At 50.7% G+C, this 18,646-nt stretch overlaps 1 protein-coding gene across 1 annotated transcript; it reads right to left on the reverse strand.

The window, feature by feature from the left end:
• Positions 1-913: 913 nt before the first annotated feature.
• PLP1 (proteolipid protein 1) lies at positions 914-8,876 on the reverse strand. The gene is made up of 7 exons (XM_077825555.1): positions 8,867-8,876; positions 7,850-8,036; positions 6,137-6,293; positions 3,890-4,058; positions 3,061-3,134; positions 1,739-1,804; positions 914-985 (listed from the first exon to the last, which is right to left on the reverse strand). Exons 1-7 carry the CDS (start codon positions 8,874-8,876, stop codon positions 914-916), a joined length of 735 nt encoding a protein of 244 aa, XP_077681681.1.
• Between the last annotated feature and the right edge of the window lie 9,770 nt (positions 8,877-18,646).

Raw genomic sequence — 18,646 nt, forward strand, 5'->3', positions numbered from 1 at the left:
AAGGGACCCCTCTGGGTTTACACTCTCAGGTCCCTGGTTAGAGAAGTCCTTCTAGTCCAAGCTGTTATCCATCTCTCCCCTACTGCTTAGGACCTGCAGTAGGGGACACAGGGAGTGGCTCCCGTTCAATGCTGAGACAATTCTAATTCTATTTCTGTTGAGGTGTAAGACCAAGAGTCCCCTTAGTCTACAGAGACACCAAGCTCCTTTATGCTTTAAGTAGGGTCGGCTGGGTTAAGGAATTGGGATTCTATGAGCATCGGGGTCTGTGCTCTCTCCCCATATTGGGAAGATCCTTGCTCTAAACCCCTTTTACCCAGGCTGCATCAGGCAGATTAAGGTAAATTCTCTTTCTTTACCATGGAGAAGTCCTCTTCTCTTCCATCTGCAGTATGAAGTTGGAAGCGAGTTCTGTGTCTTTTATAACAAGGAGAGTCTCTCGTGATGGAATCAAGGCCAGGCCACTTCCTCCTCTCTCTATGTAGCATGAAGCATATTTCTCACTCATAGTAGAGCAACCAACATTGATTCCTGCCTCCCAGAAGCAGAAAGGCTCGTTCCTATTTCTAGGAAATGTCAGGAAGTTGGAGTAAATCCCTCATCTGCTTTTCCTGTTTTTGGCCTGGCAGGAAATCCTCTTCGTTTAACTTTCCCTATTCCCAGCAAGACTTGCTGCGGAGCAACATAGCTACAGACGTACACCGAGAGAAAAGTGCATGAGGACGTATCCATCATTGGGAGTCTCCCCATCCTTGTGACGCTCATCGTGATGGATACAATAGAGGAAGAAGAGGGGGAGTCAGCGGTGAAGATGGAGTTAAAGTAGGAGACCTGGTATTGGGTGGCTGCATTGTTAAAGCCTCATGGTTAGAGAAAAAAGGGCATTTTGGATATCCCGGCTCCCTCTGGCAGACTAGAACTTTGTGCCTCGGCCCATGAGTTTGAGGACGGCAAAGTTGTAAGTAGCGGCAATCATGTAAGTGAGCTGTGGTGTGGGAAAAAGAGCAAGTGAGAGACGGGAAGATTCAAACCAACATTCTGTGTGCAGCGAAGCAGGGCTGGGCCAGAACCCCAGATGGTGTAAATCCAAAGCCATCAATGAAGCCATTTTGATCTACACCAGCTGAGGATCTGGCCTACTCTGTCCATAAGCCCCAGCCCCTTTCAAACTGATTGGCCATCTCTCTCCAAGATGCCTGAGATGGCCTTCTGAACACCAGTCAGTCACTGTTCTCCAGGCTTTTTGGACGCCTTTTATTTAGTTGGACCAACAATAAGTTTACCAAGGCATAGTCAATTTTCAAGGAATGGTCAATTTTCCCAACAGTTTCAGCAGCCCATTCACCAGCAGTACTGGTGCAAAAACAATAGCATGGAATGTCTCTGATGAAGTGTAAGATATGTGAGGCATTCAGGGAACAGCTGCATACAATACAGCAGAGTGCTTGTTGCAGGGGGTTGGACTACATGGGCTGGATGGTCACCTCCAATCTTGTCATCTGCAATTCTATGACACTATCCACCTCTCCTTATGATCCCCACCTGCCAGCAGCAACTTCTCTTGCTACCTTCTTGGTTCTAAAAATCAGGGCTATGCTCCAATGAGCAAGGGGAAGAAATAACCAGGCACTGTGTTAAGTGCGTTTCTTGCCTACCAGCTGCCTTGCTTTAATGATCTCGCCTACTAACAGCACCTCTTAGAATGAGAAGAGAAGTTTTAGGTGGAGCATTGACTCACCAGTGAAACCAGTGTGGCTGCAGCACCAACAAATGCAGCAATAAACAGGTGGAAGGTCATTTGGAACTGCAAGGAAATAAAACAATGAGTCGCCATTTACAGATGTTTCCCAGACAGCAGAGACGAAGGGGGTTTCCGCAAGGTGTCTGCAAACTAGCCTCTCTTCACAAAATTGGACTGGATCTCTGGTGCCAGTCAATGAGATGGCATCTACAGTCCCAGCAGCACTTGGCAGTGATGGGCATGAGGATCTGCTTTAGGCACATTCATATTCATCCAGCCTTGGCCCTTCTATACATTGCTCTACCTGTGGACTTTCACTGGTGTCCTGTGTAGATCGCCTAGCCCAGGGGAAAGAAGGGTGTTCTATCTCCATGCAATGAGGGAGGATACTCCAGTGGTTAGGGCATCAGCCTAGGACTTAGGAGACCTGGGCTCAAGTCCTTCTGCTACAGACTTCCTTTGCAACTTTGGGTAAATCACTTAATCTCTCTGTGCCTCGACTGTCATCTGTAAAATGGGGATAATGGGACTTTCCTACCTCACAGGGATACTGAAAAGCTGCTCAGATATTACAGTGATAGAGGACAGATGTGTACCATAGACAGATGTGCTCTCTGTTGGCGTTTCCAACAATAGATCTCTGTCTTATACAACATGGCCACCTCCTAGTTAACTTTGGGCTCCTCAGTGCTGTCTCCTCAGTAATGCTGAGTCTCCTCAGTAATTCTGTTCACATTCAGTGTTTTAGGCTTTGCTACCCTGTTCATCCAAAACAACTCAGCTCTGACCTGGAAGGATTCATATTTTTGCTCACTTACAGAGAGATTGTCAACCAGCAGCACCTATGCTGCTGTATGGACATTAAACCAGGTTATGTCAACTCTTCTAATCTCACTGGAATGGATTCTGATCTCACTTGCACCACTGCAACACACTGACTTCAAAGGAGTTATGCTGGTGTGAGTGAAAGGAAAACAATGGCTTACCGATTCTGTGAGCACGCCCAGTTTGGAGCCTACTACCTCTAAAATGAGAGGCACCATCTGTGATTTTAATTTATCGTTTAGATTGTGATAGCACTCAAAATATGCCATGTGTTCTCCAAACACAATGGGGCCATGCTCCCTGCCGCAAAGACCAACCTAAATTCTCACCCAGCCCTCTATACATACCAATTCATAATGCAAACCCACAGCAATAGGGTCTGACTCCTGGCACCGAGAACTCCAACTTGACTGAAGGTGCCAAAATTCTTTGCCTCTCCTGAGCCAGGTGCCTGCTCAGAAGGAATGGCTGGCATGGCCCCATGGTGCACTCACCTCAGGGGTCTTACAGATGGACAGAAGGTTTGAGCCGCACACCTTTCCTGGGAAAGCATTCCATGGAAGGACACCTACATGAGACACAAAAGTCATCCAGGATGAGCCAAGTGGAACTCCACAGGGCACCGGAAACCTGGCTCAGTCTTCCCCATTGTGAGCCACGAATGTATGTAGAGGTTTCACTTAGTGGGAAAGGCAGGTCAGTTACTTAGACAGGAGAGTGGAAAGAAGGTCATTCTATTCTAATGGTACGCATACGCTGCAAACACGGGGTGTGACTGCAGCTTTAATCCAGCTGGCTCGGCTACTGGTGCAGAGAAGCAGCGGCAGGACGCACTTTAGCCTGGGCTGTACAAGCCCACCTGGGTCCATACTCGGGTGTGTGGCCCAGGCTGAAGACCGTGCTGCTGTGCCTCTGCTGCTACTGGTATCCGAGTTAGCTGTGTTCAAGCTAGCTTCTTGGGTGTGTCTACACAAGCTGCAGTCACACCCACGGTTGCAGCGTAAAGAGCCCCTCAGTGTTTGAGATACATCCAGCAGCAAGTGCCTCCAACCAAATATTGCCATATCCGCCCGTCTGTTCTATCCACCCAAAATTCTGTTCCATCACCCTTCCAAGACCCGGCTGATCCCACCCAGAGGTCTTGGCTCATAATTCCCTGCCGCATCATCGGCTTCTCTTCAAGAATGGCTAGAATGCAAAGCCAAATCTGGGGACTGCTGGAGTCAGTGGGAATCTTGCCACTGACTTCAATGGGACCCGGGTCTGTTCCTGCGTCTTTGCAAAAATGGTGCTTATTAGAGAGAGACGCAACCGAAGGCTCACCATACATCCTGGCATCAGCGCACAGCGTGCCTATGCTGGCAGAGGTCTTGGTGGGGAAGGCAATGGACTGGCATGTTGTCCAGGTATTGAAGTAAATGTAGACAGGCACAGCAGAGCAGGCAAACACCAGGAGCCAGACGATGGTCAGAGCATAGGTCACGCCCACAAACTGAAATGGTCAAGACAAGCAAGATGGCAGAAAAAGGGTTAATGTTCTGCCAGAGCCTTCAGACATGAGAGCATGAGACTGGAGATCTGCAAGCAGCCTGACATGAGATGCAATGCAAGGATCTCCACCAATCGGAAGGACAGAGAGAGCACCTCCACAGACACAACAGGGCAGTTGTTTGTGCATGTGTCTGTACACACGTGTCAATATCGATATGCACACAGGCGCACACCTCTATACAGACACACACTCACAATTAAAAAAATATATTTACGTGGGGCCAAATTTTCAAAGTCAGGCACACGCAACTGTGCACACGTTCTTGCACCTGGCTAATTCCTGTATGCCAATATCTAGTCAATGTGTGTGGATCGGGTAGCTAGCTACACACCCGGCCAGGGCAGTATTTCACTCGCCACAGGCATGTGCCAATCCTTGATTTGCGCACACACACACTGGGGATCTGTGTGTGAAATTCACCAATGGGCATAAGTGGGCCTTGTGCAGCCTTCAGTTCAGGGGCAAACTGTACTCTGGGCATCAGCAGGGCATGTGCAAACCAGGGAGCGCAGTTGTATCCACCCAGTATTGAAAATCTGGCCCACGAGGTGCAAAATAAATGATCTTAAAAGGAAACCGCATCCGTTCTGCTCAATTCCCCAAGGCCAGGAGCACCCTTCACCGTTTCTGTAAGCTGGGAATTGCGGATGAAATTAACCTTTTAAATTAAAATTGGCATTGAGGCCTAGAAAGCTGCGTTGTGTCTACTAACGCATGGGACACGCTGTCAGATGGCCCAATCCTGAGAGGTGTTAAACCTAACCTCAACCCCAGTGTCTCAAGTCCCTTCTAGGATCGGGCTCATAGAGAACTGCTGGCACTTGCTGTAGTATTGGCTTAATGTTGGACGTTTAAACAAGAAACAATTTGTTTGAAGGTCAAGCAATAAAACTCTCCTTCTAACCGCTTTAGTGCTGCCTGATCTCCCTGCCTCCAGACACCTCCTGATGTTTCACTGTGGCCCTGTCACGTCCAGGACTGCCCTGTCATTGCACAGTGGCCAAGGTTTTGAAAAGTGGCTACTGATTTTCAGGCACTCAGTTTGAGACACTGCAGCAGGGCCTGGCTTTCAGAGGACAGGGGCTCAGCCCTTTCTGCAAAGCAGGCCCTTTGAAGCTGAACAAGCCTAAAACTTGTGACTCCCCCAAAGTTGCAAGCCATGAATCGGAGTCAGTAGCCGCAGTGGAGGCCACCGGTGGAGGCAGATTGCCGGAGTCACTGCTGCCTTTGAGCAGAGGAAGACTGCCAGCAGCAGGCCCAGAAATAATAAAAGACCCATTCCTTATTGGTCATTAAATAATATCTAAACACCCCACCCCACCAGACCACTGCACAAACACAATGCAGAATACATATGTTTGGGGGGAGGGAGCGTCTTTGGGTTATGTGCAGCACCCAGCACAATGGGACCCTGATCTGGGCGTACAGAAACTACTGCAATACAAATAATCATCACTGCTAACCCCTGGGGCTGAATCCTGTGGGATGACAGGCCCCCTGCAGCTGCCAGTGAAATCAACTGACATCAAACAAAATGCTTTTTGTTTAAACATTAAAATTAAAGTGCAACCTCCAGCAAATAGAAACAATGGAGGGGCATGAATAGAGGGGGAATAAGGGTGGGGAAGGGGTTAACAAATAAGAGGTCAGCAAAGGTGGCAGGAGGTGTAGCTGGGGTGGTGAGGAGTGCATCTGGCCATGGGGAGCCTCCGGTGGCGGGGTGGCTGAGCCGGCGGGGTGCACTTTCCTTTTAGATGCCATCGAATCAGTGCAGCCGTTCCACCGGGTACGCGACTCCCGCCGGAGCCTGTCAGCCAGATGGAACAGGGCTGCAGTCTCATGCCCGTCAGTCACATCAACCTGCACAAGTATTCCAGTCATGGGAATTAGTGCCAAACCCTGGTTAAGATCACCTTGTCGGGATGTCCTAGCCATTTTCCCAAACACTGACACACCCGCTCCAAAGAGTGAGCTTGATGGTGGCCTCTGGAACCCCTCCCCTTCTGGCCCCCTGTTACCGTAGCGCTGAGGCCCTTGCCGCAGATGGTGGTCTTGTAGTCGCCAAAGATCTGCCTGACGGCACCAGTGGTGTAGAAGCCCTCGGCCAGAAGGAGGGCTCCATAGAGGAAGAAGAAAGAAGCCGTTCCATAGATGACATACTGGAACGCGTGGATCCTGGAGGGGACACAGGGAAGAGACAGAGACAAAGAAAGGGAGGAAGAGAGAGAAAGATAACCTCTTTAACTCTCATTGCAGATCTCCCCCTTCAAACTCCCTGGGAGTGACAAGATGTACCACAGAGAGAACCTCTCCTGGGAGCCACCAGCAGCGAGTTCCCCTCCCAGGAAAGACAGAGCAAAGGATGGCCTAGATGAACAGCTCCCCAGGTCTTACCTAGAGCCTGAGAAGCAAGCTCTGGTCTCTGCTACTCCCCCTCCACTCCAGGATCAGGCTAAAGCAATCAGGGAAGCTACCTCAAATAGGAGAAAGGAGGGAATAGGCTAGGGAGGATGAGGAAGATCCCAAAGGAAATGACCAATGGAGCAGGCAAGAGGTAGGGAAAAGCATCTGCCTGAATGGCTTATGGGTGGCACAGCAGGGAAGGAGAAAAGGAGATACCTGGTCCCATGCCTGTGTATAAAGCCAGGCAGAGAGCGTGGTAAATCGAGGACAGCGAGACCTGCTCTGCCTGGCAAGTATGGCTACCCTGCGTTCTCCATACCTACCGAGAGCAGAGGATCCAACACTATATCCACCGTACCTAGCAAGGGTCAGATAGAAAACACGTGTGAAAAAAACAAGATGAAGAAGGGTCCCCTCCAGGCAGGGAGAACACTCAGCAGTCTCACCAAGCCTCTGCCATAGGCTGGACTGAAAGAACTCCCCTGAGTCAAAGCAAATCCGGCAGGCATGGATAGCCCCATGATCACGGGGTCTTAACAACAGCCCATGATGACTGGGAAACAGGGCTGAACTAACTGCATGCCCAGAGATTTGTGAAGGGGGCCAATTCTTCCCATTGGGATGAAGGAATCATCTGATCACCTGTGTAAGAAGCAAGCAGATCAATGACCCCATAGCAATGGATCATGGAGTCCATTTCCCAACCCAGCAGCATGGTGATACCAAGATAGCCATCTAACCCGTAACAGGCCTGGGCTGGTTCAGAGCTGGGTGTGAAGGTGGCCAACAGGTGATGGCATGTAATTTCCCAGAAGTTTTAAGAGTTTCTGGCCTACATTTTCAAAAGCGACTGGTGATGTCAGGTGCCCTGATTTTTGGGTGCCCAGAGTAAGAATCCTGAAGGGGTCCTGATTTTCAGACAGTGCTGAGCACCATCCCTCTGAAAACGAGGCCACTTCAAGGTGTCTCAAGTTAAGCACCCAAAACCACGAGTCCCCTTTGAATCTGTTTTCCAGAATGTGGACTCACTGCACTGGCAGCCCTGCAGCCTAGCAGTTAGGGCTCTGCACAACCCTGTGGGAAAACCAGCTTCCGATCCTGGCCCCAATCTCATTCTCGCTGGGATGGCAGGGACTGCATTAGTTTAGTAGCCAAGGGAGAGGCAGCATCTCTCACAGCTCCACACTAGCCCCTCTGAGTGACTGCGGAGCGGTGCTGAGTTCTGATGGGAGTCCTGTGCACGCCTCCAAAGCCAGGGGAGTGATGGCTGGGAAGCGGGGCCTGGAAAGGGGCGTCAGTGTCTAAAGCATGAGAAGGCGAATACTTACACATCGATAAGATACTCATAATCCTGGTAGTTTTTGGAGAAGTAGGTCTCAATTAGCCGCTCGGTGCCAGTGAGTGCTTCGTGCCCACAGCCACAAAACAGTGCTACCCCAAAGAAACACAACCCCGTGGCAACCAGCGAAGCAAAGGGTGCCCCTATCAGACATCTTGCGCAGCACTCTAGCCAACCTAGGGAAGAAGAGAGAAATCATCTAGATCACAGAGCCCTGTCATCACCCCAAAGGGACGGCGCGCTGTCAGGTAGGTTAGATGTGCCCCTCCCCCCCGTCCCATGAAAAGTTTATTAATAAAAGGTTGGAAGCAAGGGAGGCTTAAATAACCTACTAGGAATAAAATGGTTTTCACAGTGTTAAGAGAAGTGCAAACATCCGTCTGCAGGGCTGGAGAGCCAAACTCAGAGGCATTGATACTGCAGTTGTGGGTGAATCATAGAATATCAGGGTTGGAAGGGACCTCAGGAGGTCATCTAGTCCAACCCCCTGCTCAAAGCAGGACCGATCCCCAATTAAATCATCCCAGCCAGGGCTTTGTCAAGCCTGACCTTAGAAACTTCTAAGGAAGGAGATTCCACCACCTCCCTAGGTAATGCATTCCAGTGTTTCACCACCCTCCTAGTGAAAAAGTTTTTCCTAATATCCAACCTAAATCTCCCCCACTGCAACTTGAGACCATTACTCCTTGTCCTGTCATCCGCTACCACTGAGAATAGTCTAGATCCATCCTCTTTGGAACCACCTTTCAGGTAGTTGAAAGCAGCTATCAAATCCCCCCTCATTCCTCTCTTCTGAGAACACCAGATATGAGAAGCTGAGATCTAAACTCTCTTAAGTTTTAGTCCTGGGGCTCCCCTCCCTAATATCTGAGCCACTCCCAGGTTAATTAGATTGGATATGGTGTCCCCTGTGGCCCTCCTCTGTGTAAGAATGAAAGCATTGCCCTAAGGCACAGGAACCAAGAAGTAAAATTGGCTAGCTGCTAGCAACACAGGTGAAACTGACCAGTCTCCATTTGGGGCACAAGCTGAGTGAAATGCAAAATGTAAACAAGCCTGTCACAGGGAGAGAGACAAAAGAGATGTTAAAAGGGCTTCCCATATGAATAATCTGAGCTGTTGTGATGGTCGCAAATGAGAACTTTTTAAATGTTTTTTTGATTTTTATCTTGGCATTGAAGATGGAAGGTGATATTTATGCACTTCATTCTTACTTAATCCTTGAAATAGCCCTTACAGTCCCTTCTAGCCCTATGGTTCTATAAGCCTCATGCTGGCTCTTCACACTGGGGTGGATTTCAGCTGCAGGGGATGATTCCACCGCCAGCGCTGACATCTGCCGACGGGCAAGCAAAGAAATCATAAATAGAATGCAGCGCCCTCATCCCCTGTACAGACACAAGCCCTGTGCTTATCATACAACACTCCCACTGGCCTAGAGGCAAAGAGAGAAAGAATCCATTTGATACAACTAGTATCCTGGCTCAAATCCTCAAAGACACTCACTGCCAGCTAAGCCAATGGGAGTTAGGTGCCTAAATGCCTTTGAGGATCTGGCATCCTGTCCTTCTTACACTTTGAGTCACCCAAACAGAATATTATGCAGAAGATCATGACACTCAGTATCCTTCTTCTGGATGTCAGCAAGTCCTCAAGCCCACACCACCACTCAGCAGGAAGTCTGAATAAAACTGAAGCTGCTAACTTATACAGACAACCATGTGTCCAGAGCCGAGCCTCTTTACATTTACCTGCACCTCAGTGCTGATGTTGTAGGTGTAATCCCAGAGAACACCTGCTCTGCAGTGGTGCATTTATATAGCTAGTGTGCTGGAGGGCTAGACTGAGGGCCTGGTTTTCAGAAGTGCCACATACCTGCAGCTCCCACTGGTTTCAGCTGGAGCTGCAGGTACTAAGTTCTTCCTAAAATCAGGCCCTTAATCTGCAGGAACTTGCTCAGGTACAAGACAGAGGTCTGGGTCTGAATTCTCAAACGTGCAAAATTCAGGCATGTGCAGACTGAGGTTTTGTTTTGACCCATCACACAGATAAAGGCCACCTACGCATTCAGTTCTGATGCTGGACCCAGTCTGGATTCGGAACCTGTGCAGAGGGGGAGGTGTTTGACTCTGGAGTTCCAGTTCAAGCCTATCTCTAATACTTAAAAACAACCAAGAAACCCAAGACAAACTCAAACCAAAGCTGAAACAAGCTGCTTCCTGGAAAAAATCACACTCGCCTCAGAGCAGCAGCTTCCTTCCCTCTTTCTCTGCTGTCTCTTCCTCTTTCTGTGAGAGCCCCTCCCTGTGGACATGGCCAGAGCACTGGGTAATTGCAGACAGTTTGCATATCTCCTGCCTGCTCCTGTTGCAGCTGGGAGTCGTGGCTGTACTGGTCTCGTTCTAAACACACACAAGACTGATGGATTTTAATAAGGAAGAGGGTTCGTCCAGATGATACCCACTGCTCTCTGCCGCCTCCCTTCCATGAATGTGCAGCAGGGAATTTTCCAACACCCACTTCCCTCCCTAATCTGCCCCACAGTGTTTTTCTCTTCCCCCTGAAGAATGGGCCCATAAGATATCCACAGGGTCACTAGCAGCGATGTTCTCCCCTCCCCTCAAGTGCAAGGTTACAGCCTGTACTGATCCCTTCATGGCACTGAGAACAATGGGGCCTTGTTCTTCCCTTGCCAGCTTGTGTGTGCTCCTCAGTATTCGCCATGCTCGGGGGCAGAGCAGGACCAGGGGAAGCAAACAGGGAACAATGGGCGGACTATTCAGTTACCAGAGGTTTGGAACCAGCACCTCGGTCAGCAGTATGTGCTGGTGGCTGCTGCGGGGTCTGTACGGCTGTGTCCATGGGAGCAGCAGGCTGGGATCAGGCAGGCCTCCTTGGCATGTGTGACTCAAGGCAGACAGGTGATCCTGCAGCAGGTCTGGATCAGTGCACGAGATGGAAGTGGATTCCATCAGACAGTGTGATCTTCCCATGGATGTCACTCTCCAGGAATGTGCTCCCACACCCCAGCCAAGCAGCCTGAGCTCCTATTTTGGCATCCTCTCCATTGGCTACCGCAAGGGACTGGGAGCCAATCCAAGATGAACGACTGACCTTGGGCCTGATTCTGCATTCACCGATGTAAACCAGGAGTAGCCGAGGGAGTTGCACTGCTGTGAGATCAGAAGGAGGCCCTGTGTGTGTGAGACAGGGCAACCTGCAGCAAGTAGCTTAACTTCCTACATTGTATCTAAGTGGCTTAGGACAGTGACCCATCCTGGAAATTGGGAGGGTAACGAGACAAGCAGGCCACTGTCTAATCTAGACGATAGCTAGCTAATAGCCAGTAATATCTATCATTAAGCAAAGACACTTTCAGCCCATCCATTGCTGCCCAGGAGCCTCTGCTGAGCTCCTCAGCAGTGAGCACTCAATACCTATTTCCTGACACAGAAAGGTTAGGCTCGTCAAAGGGGACGAAAGGAGTTAGGCACCCAATGCCTATTGATTCTGAATGGGATTTGCGTACCTAATCTCTGCCAATCTTTGACAATCCCAGCCTAAACACTTGGGTAAATCTGGTAGTTTTGGACAAAAACGGAAGGAATTTAGGCTGGAAAAATCCAGATGGACTTCTTTAAAGCATTAGGTTGTGGGATAGATTCCTATGGGAGGTGGTGGAAGCCCCATCACCTGGGATGGTCAGACCCAGACTGGAGCAAACACTAGAAAATGGGGTGTAAGGAACAAGCCTGAACTGGCCCAGGAGATGAACTGGATGCATGGCGCTCCTTCACCTCCAGCGCCAAGGATTTGCTATGAAATGATCTTCAGAGAGCTCCTTGCACCCAGAGCCACATGCTTTGCACTGTGAGAGGCAGTCACCTTTGAGGAGACGTGGCCCACGGAAGACCAGTTGCGGGAAATTCAGAAAGCTACGACAGCCCCCAATTCAGTGAAGCCTCCCTATTCGAGAAGGGCACTTAAGCAAGTTGCTTTAACCTTAAGCGTGTGCTTAAATCCCGTTGAAGCGGATGAGATTCAGACACATGTTTAATGCTAAGCATGTGCTTTCCTGAATCAGGGCTTTAACGCTTAGCACTGTAGCTGCAGCAGTGAAAAAAGTTGTCCTTCTTCCTTCCACATTTGGCATGTGAATTGAGTGCTGGCTGGCCAGCCCAGGAGCCTGAAATCATCTCACCTGCTGGCTAGCCACAAAACACAGACAGGCTTCCCCTGCTCTATCCCACCGCCCATTAATGGAGGCCCTCCTCCGGAAGGTGAGAGGAGGTGGGTCTCCCTGGCTCAGCCAGTCCTTAGTCTATTGGCAGAGTTTGCCCATGGGGGTGCTGACTGCAGGGGTAGCTTTTGGGATATGGGCCCCGGGAAATGGGCCGATGTGGTTTTAATCTCCGAGGAAAGGTGCCATCTAGGGAAGATGCTTTGGAGATGGTTGAATGTCCCAATCTAGGAGGTTTTTGCAAGAATAGGTTTTGGTGTGTTTCAGCCAGAGGCAGCAAGCGAAAGGACCAAGGCATTGCGCATGTGCCAAGGACTGTAGGTTGTATCCACACCTCACAGCTATGGATGTGCTTGTTCTTGGGGCCCTCTTGTACTGGGATCCATCTCACCAGAGCCCAACCTGCCCCAGTGCTGCCTGGAGCTCTCCTCACCCCTCTCTGGCCTGGGAGCACAGGGGCTCTGGGAAGCAGTGGTCTGTCACATGCTGCAGGAATCTGGGACACAACTGAAGGGAGGCGGGGAAGGCTTCTTGTGAAGGGGGTAAGAGAAAGAGCCCCTTGTATCAGCACAATTCCCGGCCTTGTACCTCAACCCAGCTGACAAATGGGGCAGAACAATAAGGGGAAAACAATAGGATGAGCCATTGAACTAGAAGCCCTGTCTCTCCAAGTCACAGACCCTCCCATCCTCGGCAGTGCAACACCCCCAGCCTCTGCCACCCTCTGCCCCCCCGAGAGCTCCCCCCATACAGTGCTCCCATTGATGGGGCTGATGAGCGCTGAAAGGGCCAGTGTGCTAGCCCAGCCCTGACTGGTACAGGGGTGGGCGAGGAGGGGGTGCAGAGCAGTGAGGTAACTGCATATTGCCAGGAGGTGCCAGAGACAAACAAGGGCCTCAGAGCCCCATAGATTCCCAGTTGGGACAAAGCTTCTTTTGTGAGGCCCCCATGCAGCCACTCTAACAAACTCCAGTGGAGAACCGGTTTTGGGATTGAGGGAATGTGGCTTCCCGTGGGCAGCCCTTCACCAGCTGGGGAGAGACCCCAGGGTCTGCCCAGGACCAGCCAAAGCTCCTGGGCCCTGGCTAATGTTCAAAAGGTAGAAAACCATCCCAGGTGGTCTCCTCCGAGCAGCACAAGCCTGCAAGACTACCCGGGTTAAGATACCTTACGATTATTCCTATTGAGGTAGCATCTAGGAGCCCTTGTCATGGACTGGGACCATGGTGCTAAATGCAGCCCCATCTGCCCTTAGCACAGACCTCCAGAGCAACAGATGTGGCAGAGGCAAAAGCAGGTTCTTTTATCAGAGACCAGCCAATGCCTAGGGGCAGATGCCCCCCACCCTCCCCAGAATACCCCCAGGCAGCCTGCAGGACCTCACATCCAGCTTCCCTTGGCAGACTGCAGAAGTCTCTGCCAGCTCTCCAGAGGCAAGCTACTAGTCTCCCATGGGGCCCCATCTCTATCACTCCAAGTGGACCAGGGACCCTGGCCCTCCTCCCCAGAGGCAGACACAGGGCCTCGTGCGCTCTGGGAAGGGCAGTGAGAACGCAGAAGTGGGCTGTCCTCTCCCTGCAGCCTCTGCCTGTGCTGGAAACTCAAGTCAGTCTGTGGTCACGCCCTGGCTGCAGCTCGGACAGGGCAGAAAGTGAGCGCTACTAGAATGCCGTTCTGGTCAGGAAAGTGACTCAGTAACAGGGCATCAGCAATTTCCCAGGTTCCCCCCACCCATTCCACAGCCCCCGGCTCCCCTTCCAAGCCAAAGGCTGGTATTTCTGACACAGTTCTGCACCTGGCTGGAGTCTGAAAACCAGGGGGCTGGCTTCAAGGGCTCGGTCCAGCAATGAATATGGCCCCAGCCTGTGTTTTCTTGCTGTCGCTGACATCATGGCCACAAATAAAGCCCTTGTCCCTGGCATTTAACAGCCAGTTCTGATAATGATGCAGAGCCAGTGAACAGCAGCGCTCACATGATTGCACCAGCAAACTCAGCCGAACAGACTCAAAGCCACACAGGGAGCTGGTTTGGGGAGCAGGAAGGTGCCATTTTACAGTGTCACTTTTCTGACCACACAAGCAGCCTCCTTCATTCCTCACAAGCCTTGCTGATGGGTCTGTTCTGGGCCTCTGGCCTTGGTGTGACTGCACCAGCCTTTGGCCCCCACCCCCTCTCCTCAGCTCCACCCCATTCCTGCTGTGGTGTCCAAAGCCCCAAGACCTGAGCAAAGAGTTGCCAGGTTATCCCCAGAACGAAGCATCTTGTCTGGTTGCCAAGGACGTGGCCACTGGCCTCAGACCCAGAAGAGAGCTTTGGCCTTCCTGATACAAAGCTTCAACTGTTCGACGGAGGAAGTTAACCATATTGCACCAAAAAGCAGCAGCCGTTCTTAAACCATCAAATTAATGCTGGAAAGGTTGAGTGTGAAAATGAGAATTCCTGCCTCAACTCCCCCCTGTGGTTTCCATCAAATATCATAATCTTCACTTCCTGCCCTACGAGTTGCTGCGACTGTTAAAATAGCTGCCATGTTTCTCCCCAGAGATGGCTGAATTTAAGTGTGGGGGGGGGGTATAAAGTGATCATCTGCCTAGCTATCAGAGTGTAAAGCACTCTGGGATCCTTATAAACCTGTCACAATAGCACTGCCTAATTAGATAGCACATTTCTTCTGAGGACCTCAAAGGACTTTCCTGACTTTGAATTAATTCCCAGAACAGCCCTGTGAGGCAGGTAATTGGCACTAGGTTGTTTGCCCAAGGTCACACAACACCTGAGTGGCATAGCTGGGACTGAAATCCTGGATTCCTGGTCCCTTGCATTAATCATCCTACCATGCCACCCCCCTAAAGATCCGACGTTTGATCACTGTGGGGTTGTCTACACTACAGTGTATAGGGGTGTGACTGCAGCTCGTGTAGACATATCTGAGATAGCTTTAATGTAGCTCGCTTGGGTACTGAAGCAGTGAAGCTGCAAGTAATTAGGCAGGGTCCCGGGCAGGCTTGTACAGCCCACGCTGAAGCCCATGCTGCTGCAGCTTCAAGCTGTGTAGACGTACCCTATATTCCCTATCTGTAACCTGATGGTTGATCTCTCTCTGGTGTTCTCCAGCCTCCCTGTTCAGAAGCTCCTGTATGCAGGGAGTCCAATTCCAAGCTGAAGGGCTGGTCAGCTGGATATGTCTCCTCCTGGCCCCAGTGTCCTGGCAGCAGGAATCTTCTTTCATCCCCATCCCTGTCATCTGTCCCCCTTCACAAGAGACCTCTCTCGACTGACACTCCATTTCCTTCAGTCCTCCACATGCCCTCTGCCCCTCCACCTTGCTTGCAGGGAGTTTTAAACTGAAAGCAGATCTGGGAGCAGAGCAATGGATGCCAGTGCCACAGCTCCTCCCATGGAGCTGGCTGACCTGGGAGCAAAGCATCATGAGAACCCAGGAAGTTGGAGGCCCTGGAGTCACATCATTGCAGAACCAGCCCCCAGGAAGGACGGCAGGAATCAAACCAGGGGTTCTCATGGAGCCCTTCCCAGTGGTGCTCAGAATGAAATAGAGAGAGGGGAGTCAGCTATGTAGGAATGGGGGGCTGGCCGTGGAGATGATCCGGGAAAGGCTGTGTGTCGTACTAGGTGGTGGAAGCATGGAAATGTTGATGACCCACTGGTCACTTCTCAAGTACAATGTGGATTTTGAGAGAGAACTGAAAACTACATTAAAATCAGCAGGAACCTCTGGATCAGATGACTTCAAATTAGCCCCACATATGCTCCCCTGGCCCCGGAATTGGCACTCTGGTTTTCAAGCCAATCTGACTATGGCTATGGATTTTAGAGAAGGATGCATAATTTAGCTTTAAACAGAAACCCAGTTGCGACTGTTGCTATGGAGCAGCTATCACTATCCCATAACAGCACCAGCAAACTTTCTTTTCCAAGCTACAGAGTGGCAGCCGTGTTAGTCTGTATCCGTAAAAAGAAAAGGAGGACTTGTGGCACCTTACAAATGTATTAGTCTCTAAGGTGCCACAAGTACTCCTTTTCTTTTTCCAAGCTAGGACGTTTAGCTTGGAGGCGTATCCCACCCAAGGCAGGCTCCCCTCTGACCCACAGCCCCTTTCTCGTGACTCCAGTGTCAGGTCACCAATCTGCACCTGCAACAGTTCAGTAACAAAACTTGCTAACTTGGAAACTGGAGGGCATCAAGGCTCCATGCTGCTGGCAGGAGGGCACACAACTTAGTCAGTTACAACTTGGCACCTCCTTGCTGGAACTCCCCAGGCACTTGGAACAAGCTGATCAAAGGCCCTTAAAGTCTCACCATCCTGCTAGGAAGGAAAGTTTAGCACAAACACAATAACACAGAATTGGTCTCTCCCCCATCCTTGAAATCTTGGATTTTAAAGAAACTCCTTTTGTATTAGCTGGAAAGTTCGGAAAGTTCTCTCTCATACTCACCCATTGCCTCTGGACTCAATCAAATCCCTTGTCACCTCGTTTTCCTTTGTGCCTCGCTTTGTTCAGCTGGAACAATCCTTGCCGCTGCTTTACTTTTTCTCTCTGAATATCTCTGGCCTCTTCTCCAGCAAAGAAAAGGACTTTCTGATTGACAGCCAGCCCCCTTAAAGAGACAGGCCACCCTTTTCTCCTCCTCCCATTCTCCCTCCCCCTCACCAGAGCTACTCCCTCATCTTGGGGGTAGCTCCGTCGTACCCTACTGTCTTTGGCTGCCAACTTCTCTCTGCCACAGATTCGTTTGTTTCCCTGTTGTCAGAAAGCAGGCGCTCCAGCCACTTCGTGTGGGCAGATCAGGCAGTTCTGCAGCAAATTCAGTCCTTTTTGGAAACTCTTCAACTAAATCCAAGAGATGGTAGTAGAATCTGAAGGGATTAGAACATTTGATTTGTATTGACCTTGCTTGGGCCTTACCAGGGGCACCTATACACAGTGTTCACCTGTGCAATTGCTACATATAGGAACATAATTACTGTGACAGACCACAGATGGCTGAGCTGTCCTGGCCATCACAAATCCCCACTGGGATAGAGTTTATAACCAGCCATAAAACTTCCCACCAGGACTGAATCTCAGGACAGAAGCCCCTTCTTCCAGACAGGATCTATTTTTAACTTGGGTTTATGTTAAAGGGAGACACCACCAGGTGTCGGTGGGGTTTTGCAAAGCCTTGTAGGTTGGGTTTGGGGTCTGTAGGATCAAAATCCAAACCCACGGTGGTTAGAATCCAGGTGCCACTTTTCCCAAACCACTAGGTTTCAGGGTGGAGGAGTAGGAAGGGGGAAGATTCCATTTTCCCCTCCATCTCTAGGTTCCAGTTTTAGAGTGACCACAACTTTCCTGCCGTGGGATAATGGAGAAAGAAACATGCCACCAGGGGATCTGATGTGGCCGTGTCATGTCAGGGGAGCATCAGAAAAGAACAGGTGTAACATGGTGGAATCAGGGTTGGGCTGGCATCTAGCTAGTATTCCTCTCCACCATGCTCATCGGTAATTGAGGGGTACGCTCATCAGAGAGGTCAAAGAATGAATGGGCCACACAGACCCTGGAGATGGGCCTTCTGGGCCCAAGAGATCAGTGGGACAGTGTGGGAAAGCGCATTCTGCAGCTGCCACACCATCCCTGGTTTATGAGTGGGCAAGACTCCAGTCTCCAGGGCTGCCAAGCCAACCCCTTTCCTCAGCACTAACTTCGGCCAGGAAAAAAAGTACCCATCCCCAAGCCAGTTGCTTGTTTGAGGCCTTCCACCCCTTTCTTCCTAATCCCCAGTTTGCTCCTACTGATGTAATGACAAGAGAGAGCAGAGGGGCTCCAGGCTGTTGAGGCAATGGGAGGCCTCTTTCTAAAGCAAATGAGTGAAGCATTCCTACCCTGGGGCTAAACACCACCTGCAGGCTAACTTACCCTGGTAGTGAGCACCTGAGCACATCTATGCCCCTCCAGCTCTCAGCTGCAGGAGGACTGTGATAACAACTATGAGCACTTAGCCAGGGCTCTCTGTGTTCCAAGCCTAGACCCCAGGCGCATAGGCATGGAGCCCACCAGCACACAGCTCACCTGGGCAAAGCAGCTGTGTCATGCCAAGGAGGAGCTGGAGGGGGCAGAGCTGGCAAGGAAGGGGGTGTGGTCAGGGGCAATGTTCCCTCTAATTTTTGACAGGCCGTGTGTGCAAAAAATTTCTTCTGTGCAAATTTTTGACAGGTCGTGTGCGCAAAAAATTTTTTTTGTGCAAATTGTTGTGCTTCTGTGCAAATTTTTGTGCGCGTGCTGTTTCGCCGTGTGCACAGGGTTTAGGATCTGTGTGTGCGCAAACACACGCAAAGCTTAGAGGGAACAGTGGTCAGGAGATGTGCCTGGCAGCCCACACCTGTGGGAATCCCTGCTGTAGCCAGAGGCTGCCCCCTGCCACTTCCCTGGCAGCCAGCCTGACATGCCGGGGCTGTCTGTCTCATAGGGCGAATCCCCTCTGGGGCCAGGCAGAACGTACGGCCACTTGCAACTGCACTAGTGCGGCACCTGGCCCTCCCCCA

This window comes from Eretmochelys imbricata, chromosome 9 (assembly GCF_965152235.1).
Source record: "Eretmochelys imbricata isolate rEreImb1 chromosome 9, rEreImb1.hap1, whole genome shotgun sequence".
Classification (NCBI taxonomy): domain Eukaryota; kingdom Metazoa; phylum Chordata; order Testudines; family Cheloniidae; genus Eretmochelys; species Eretmochelys imbricata.

Coding starts and splice junctions, on each gene's coding strand:
- PLP1 (XM_077825555.1), bottom strand. Junction 3,135..3,889: donor CGCTGATGCCAGGATGTATG/GTGAGCCTTCGG, acceptor TGTCTCATGTAG/GTGTCCTTCCATGGAATGCT. Junction 986..1,738: donor CAGCCACACTGGTTTCACTG/GTGAGTCAATGC, acceptor CCCACACCACAG/CTCACTTACATGATTGCCGC.